The sequence below is a fragment of the Cryptomeria japonica genome, chromosome 10 (genome assembly GCF_030272615.1).
Source record: "Cryptomeria japonica chromosome 10, Sugi_1.0, whole genome shotgun sequence".
Taxonomy (NCBI): domain Eukaryota; kingdom Viridiplantae; phylum Streptophyta; class Pinopsida; order Cupressales; family Cupressaceae; genus Cryptomeria; species Cryptomeria japonica.
Window position 1 is genome coordinate 708523882 of NC_081414.1, and position 6641 is coordinate 708530522.

Sequence of the window (6641 nt, forward strand, 5' to 3'; positions counted from 1 at the left end):
ATAGATCAAATTTTATGCCAAATTGCTTGCACTTAGAATCTCCTAGTAAAGAATCACCAATCATGCTATTTTGAAGCAAAATCATCTATTGTCACGATGAAGACCTTAAGAAGCAATCATGCATCCCCCTCGAAGTCACAACAATAATCAAATAGATAGAGGGGCCCACCCATCCCGGCCCGGCGTGGAGAACAAGGGCATTTGCAGGCCCATCCTCTTTATTGGGACCACCCCTTCCGGAATCCACCAGCCCAACCTAAGGGAACCGGACCGGCCGAACCTCCCATAAACGAAGAAACAGAGCCAGGAGGATCCCTACGCCCACTGGTCACGGTTAGGCTAGCCCGTTTCTCAGACACAAAAATAATCAAATTTGAAAGTTGGTACAAGAAGGTGTAAAACCTCTTTAGGGATATCTCTGATAGCATTGGACAATAAATGTGGCAAAGTTTCTGTACCCAAACACCTTATGGTTTGGGAAAATTCAACCTCAAATTTTTGGCAGGCTAGTTTATATAAACAATTAAATCAAGCGTTTTGCTTAATTTGAATGAAAACAACTTCATGGGTTTTTCAGAATGAATGCAACAATTTCATGTTTATTGGTAGCTCACTCAAAAAGCCTATATAAATTATGTAATGTCTATCTGCTACTTCTGATTGTGGCTCACAACTCCAACCAAGCTAGTTGAGCTCTGTTTTGCATCTTAATAAAAGGATTGAGCAGACGTAGGTACAGACCTCAGTTTGCCTATACAGTAGAGAACTGCTGCAAAGAAAAGAATTTTCATATCAAAGCAAGTTTTGAATATGAACCGAAAACTTGCTTTGAACTGAAGTTTCGACCAGTTAAGTAAGCTCCTCGAATATCAAAAAGGTCTTGCGCGTCTGACACCCCCAGTTCTCCAAGTTTATTTTTATTCATTTACTCAGATTTATTTGTTTCTCTTTACTCCTGTAATTCACCTTTATTTGGTTTCTTAATAAAATTGACTCTGTTTAATCGTGTTTTCTCCAAAGAAGTCAACAATATTGATTTTGATGCATAAGCGATGATATCGTAAACAGTTGCATACACCTTAAAATTTGACTGTGTGAAGCCTCTCCACTTGATAAGGAACTTTTTTTAAACAATCAATAATGAATGCATGCTTGACTTATCATGGAAGGCCACACCCTCTGATTCTGATCTACAACAGTTACAGCTTCGGCACATCCCCCATAAATGATTCGACGCAACCCATGTTAACGAAATAGTGAAACCAGCCAGATCAAAACCCAGCGCACAATATGCTAGCATACAAGTAATGATTAGGATTTTATCTGATGAAAAGTAAGGTCAAAATGGGAAACGAAACGGATAAAGTTTTACTGTTTTACCATTTGGCAATTGAAAAATCAAAACATCACTATAAACATAAGAACCTTGATAAAAAATCGGACATTCTCTCACAATTAGACATTCAATTTAAGGAATGAAGCCTTAGAATAAGTCGGAGCAAATTAAGAACCTTGATAAAAAATCAAGCAGAGATTTACTACAAATGAATCTTACAATTAAGTATGTCAAAATTTACCCAAAACAGGCTTGAGACAGTTCAGTACCAGCTGCCTAAAACAAATTCTGCCGAAAAGCATTAACAATTCTCTGAACTAAGGAAAAATATTCCTCCATTTTGCCAGTCCCTTAAAAGACAAGCTCATGGGGTTTCATTCCTGATCTTAAAGAAAATCGAGCAGACAAATAGTGTCTCAAATCAGGAATTGCTTCGGCCGCCTTCAGGACTTGTTCATCCAGGACCTTTTGATCCTCCTTTCTATGTGGAGCTACATACTTTTCTGGCTGCAGCATACATTAAAGTTTACATAAGGTAGTGAATCTCACACAATGATCTGAATATAAATACAGAAGAACTAGTGTAATTACATTAAAGCTTCCACTGAAGTTCACATTACCAAATTTCACATGCAGAGGAGATAAACAAATTAAAAAATTTAAAAAAATTTGCTTTCACACGCAGAAGTTGGAGTCTCTGGGGGTCATTCCAAAATTTGAAGAAAAAGGACACGATATAGTCTTAAAGGAACAAACTTGAAGACGGATAAAGCTTTGCACATACCATCCCTTAAGTCCTTTGCAACAAGCACTAAACCCACCACTCTATGCAAATCATTCTAGTTGAAACGATAAGATATTTCTATTGAACAATAGTACTACCACCCTGGATAATGTTAAGAAATAAATTTGGATGCATCTTTTCCATATACTGGAGAACAAGATGACCTTCATTCCTTAATCTATCTAAAAGAATATTCTCAACTGATTCAAACAATTAGCTATAACTTCACTACTTAAAAAAAAACAAATAACCATCCTCATTTTACCATATCCCAATGTAAAATACATCAAACATTAGAGCACATCCAGTTCAGATACAAAACTATGTCGCAGTAGAATGAAACTTACGAGCAGGAATATATGTATTGCAAAACAAATACTGACAATTTAAGAGAATTAATCTGAAACCTGTTTGAGGAACAAGAAACAACACCACTCCTAAGGAAATCTGAAATGACTTAAACATATAGCAGTTTAAATGTATACCTTTTTCTCAGCCTCAAAAAATTGCTCCTCGGTCTTCTCCTTCTTGACTTTCTCCCTTTCAAAATACTTATCATCGTATTTACTTACATCAACATTGCTCACATCTATCTTCGTAGAAGTAGCAATGACATACACTTGATTGACCCTCCTCGTTGGCACTCCATTCACCTTGAATGGACCTAAGTCATTTCAACATATTTAAAAAACATAATAATCAGAATAAATAAGTAATCATTTCAAACAAAAAGCTTGAAGCAATGCAAAAGCTGCTCGCTCAATGTCCTCAAACTGACAACTATGGAGAAAAAATGGCAATAACAGGATGTGAAACTCTTGACAGTTTAAAAAAAAAGTGACTTCCATGAATTTGAAGTATTTCTAAAAGACAGTAGCACAACAGATAATATAGAATAATGTTAGGTGGATGCTTCTCAAAAAACAATAAAGTAGCCAGGGATTATGGCCCTTTGAAAATAACCAATATTTAGAAAACAAACAGGAAACCCCAGAAGGTGCCAAGTAACATAACAAATTATACATATGCGCAATTTTGCAAAAAAAATCACTGTTTCCAATATTCATCTCCTACAGACACACACACACACAACATTAGAGAACATTCAAAAAATAAAAGCACCTAATGGTAATTTAGCCAAAAAAAAATAGCCGAATGAAGTAGTGTGACAAGACTTTCAATCCATAAATGTTAACAATTGATGTTCACTAAACTCAATCGTCCCTGATATTTTGACAGTGTTATCTATACACTTTCAACAATACGCCATTAGAACTATATACCATAAACGTTCAATCTCCACACCTATCAGACCTAATCATTAAGCTTTGGTTTCACAAACAAAAAAAATGTTGGCCTATTCTGTCATTACAAAACATCATAAAGTTGTCAAAATCTTCTTGGAACAGAACCTTATGTGTCAATCTTTTATTATTCACATACTGTTTCAATGCTTCTCATATCATATGAAGTAGGATCCATAGTACCAAAATATTGCAAAACACAACCTCCCACAGTAAACTGAGAAGAGCACTCAAAGATAGCATGCATTGAATGCAAAATTACATCACAAAAACCCATATAATATTTTTAGGATTTAAGAGGATACCTAGGCAAGGATTTACTCTGCATTCTAAATGTCATTACTTAGCAAATAAATTTCATGCAACAAAATATTTTGATATGCATATGTTATCACATAGATGGCAACCTTGCTAAGCACCTGACGTAGCGATCTAGTGAAACATGGGAACATTCCAGGGCTGTGGGTTGCCTGTAGATTGGAGTTAAAGAGAGGGCTGATTCCTCTGGAACTATCACCAATACTACCTACTTTTTCAGGGAGAAAGATTGCTTAAAATGAAACCTAAAACTAAGAGGTGTTGTACCATAATTTTTAATGACCTATACCACTGTGCTAGACACATGCATTGAATGATTCAGCTGTTCATGCATAACTCAAGCTTTAGCATACTCGTGTATTAGTGTTTCATATAAAGGTTAAGGTTTTGACAATCATAAAAGGATGTGAAGTGTTCCTCACAAATAGAAGTTGTTTACATGTTAACACAAAATATGCCTTTTCTGTTTAAAGGTTGCCTAAGATGAGACATTTACTTGAGGATTCATAAAAAGAAATCAAGGAAATAACATCAAGTACCAAGTAACACAATAGAACAAGTTGTTAAAGGCCAAAATGCTTAATCCGGGTGTTGTTTCGAAAGCAAGAGACTAAACCCAAAACTCATTTTTTTAGTGCAAGAACATGTAGTGTAACCATTTTCCCATCTATCTGCAAACGGGCCATTAATGTATATGCCGAGCTGTAGACTTGTTGATGTGCATGAATCTTAATAAATCTAATGCATTCACTTCAAATTGTGGTTTCACAGTGGCCTTGCTCAAATTCAGCCAAAGATGCACATGAAGGAATCCAATGCTCTAAAATGTTTAACTCTGATGTGAACAAAAAGCCAAGGCAGAGAAAAGCCCTGGTGCAGAAATCGCCAGAGGAAACTCTGGGGAGTGCAGTTTGGAGATTGGTTCCAAGGGGTTGAAAGCCATTTCTGCTTTGGGATCACGTGTGTTGATTGCTGTGCGTGTGGATTTCTTAGCAGGTTGCTTACCTGCCTTTGTGCTTGCCTTTACATGGTGCCTTCTGGTAAAATTAGTGCAGATTACAGAACAAGGAAATAATATCCCTTCTTTCCACAAGAGGAAGAAGCAGCTGAGCTATCCCAGATGATATGCAAAGGTAGAAATCGACGTGAGATATTTATCTTTTCACTGGTCTTTTCACTTTTATTTGTTATATCATGAGAAGAACGAAAAAGACAATTTTGGAAGATATGGAGTTAATGGTTAGCAATTTGTTCTGTTTGTGTTCGATTTGAACATCATGGAGTGGGTTCCTGCAGTCAAATGAGTTTATACTGTCATTAGCCACACATGTACTGTGCACTCTAGGTTGTAAATATTTACTAGTCAAAAATTAATTGACAACCTATGAATCTGTGAATGGTCTCTCAAGTTGCTGACCAAGTTTCAGATTATGAGGTGTATGCACTCAATCTGTTAGTTGAGGCATAACTATTGTACATTTACACAGTAGTAGTACCCCTAACATAAAAAAGTCTTCTTTGAAAAGTTATGATCAATCAATGCAGCAGATCATATACAACTCGGTGGATAAAAGGTCCTCTGTTACCCGGGAACAGTTGAGGTTACTACTGGATTTTGGTGCCCTTTATTCTGACACTGTTTTTTGACTATTGCCTAGAAAAGGCAATTGATGATGTGGAAGCTAGTTAGCAACTTCAAGGTTAGAACAGAAAATGAAACAGAGTTGGCTACAAATTTTCAACAGAATATGGGTCAATTTTAGTGTGAATTGAATCTCATAAAATTATACAAATCAAAAGATGAAAATAAAACTCTGAGCATCTCCTTTTACTAAAGATAGGGTTTCAAAGAACAAACTAACCTACCTCCCAACAAACTATGGAAAGACAAAGTTTGTCATGTTCAACTTTGAAGACATCCCAGAAAATTTCTTAAAACTTTGGAAATACACTTTATCAATGATTATCTTGACTAAGAGGCAAAATACTAAATAGGCTACGGTCTCCTCAAAGTATTGTTATACATTACCTGTAACGAGAAGAAGCCCAGATTCAAGCTGTTTAAGGAAAACAACACGCTTTCCTTTGAAGTGGCCTGTTAAAATGATGAGAATAGTCCCCGGTGTGATGCTAGCCCTGAAAAACACATTATACTGCAAATCAAACCCTGAAAATGCACTCTGGAAAGCTCAAACCCTAAAACCCAAGACATTTAATTTATTTAAAAAATGAAAAACCAAAAGAACACTAGTGCTATAAGTGTTACCTAAGTTTGGTGCACTTATGCTTCCTCTTGTTAATGAGAGGCTTGGGTACGTCCTCGGCTGGGTAAAATTTAGGGGACTTTTTCTTCGCGTCGACAGCAGGTTCTGCAGTTGGCTTGACGTGTTGGGGGAATGACCCCCCATTGTGCTCCTTGAGAGCCCAGAGCCCTCGCTTATGATAGATTTTCGATCTAGAGAAACGCCCTACGCCTCTAATCAGTTCTTTGTTCCTCGTCGATCGGGGCTTTTTAGCTGCCATTTCAGCTGTGATTTTCCTCCTCTCTCCTTCCTCCTTCCTATCGACCCTATGATTTCTCAGCTTTATAATAGGTTTTAGATTTTAGGGTTTTTTCATGTCAAAACATATCTACGGTTACCATTAAAAGAATAGCAGCCATCAGATATCCACCGTTTTAATCTGCAGTTTTTTTCGCATTCGCCATAAATCCTCGGCGAAATGCTTCGTTCACGTAATGGCTCCAATTATGTGAGTTGCATAGGAATAAAGACCTTAAAAAGCAAGCTTCAAATATGGGAGTTACAAAGCTATAAAGACCCAAGCACTTAATAGACATTTATTGGAATTAATAACTGGTGTGTAATGGGTATGTTAGAACAAAAAATTAAAAATGGTC

At 36.6% G+C, this 6641-nt stretch overlaps 1 protein-coding gene across 1 annotated transcript; it reads right to left on the bottom strand.

Annotated features, from left to right (window-relative positions):
- Positions 1-1503: 1503 nt before the first annotated feature.
- Positions 1504-6393, bottom strand: LOC131029301 (large ribosomal subunit protein eL6). Its single transcript, XM_057959738.2, has 4 exons — positions 6009-6393; positions 5772-5878; positions 2606-2784; positions 1504-1843 (listed from the first exon to the last, which is right to left on the bottom strand). The coding sequence occupies exons 1-4, from the start codon at positions 6263-6265 to the stop codon at positions 1688-1690; spliced, it is 699 nt and encodes a 232-aa protein (XP_057815721.2). The 5' UTR covers positions 6266-6393; the 3' UTR covers positions 1504-1687.
- Between the last annotated feature and the right edge of the window lie 248 nt (positions 6394-6641).

Excerpts from the sequence above, each read along its gene's own strand:
- LOC131029301 (XM_057959738.2), bottom strand. The coding sequence starts at position 6,265 with ATGGCAGCTAAAAAGCCCCGATCGACGAGGAACAAAGAACTGATTAGA. Across the intron at positions 2,785-5,771 it reads TGGGCTTCTTCTCGTTACAG|GTCCATTCAAGGTGAATGGA; the intron begins GTAATGTATAAC and ends GAAATGACTTAG. Across the intron at positions 1,844-2,605 it reads TTTTTGAGGCTGAGAAAAAG|CCAGAAAAGTATGTAGCTCC; the intron begins GTATACATTTAA and ends TGTATGCTGCAG.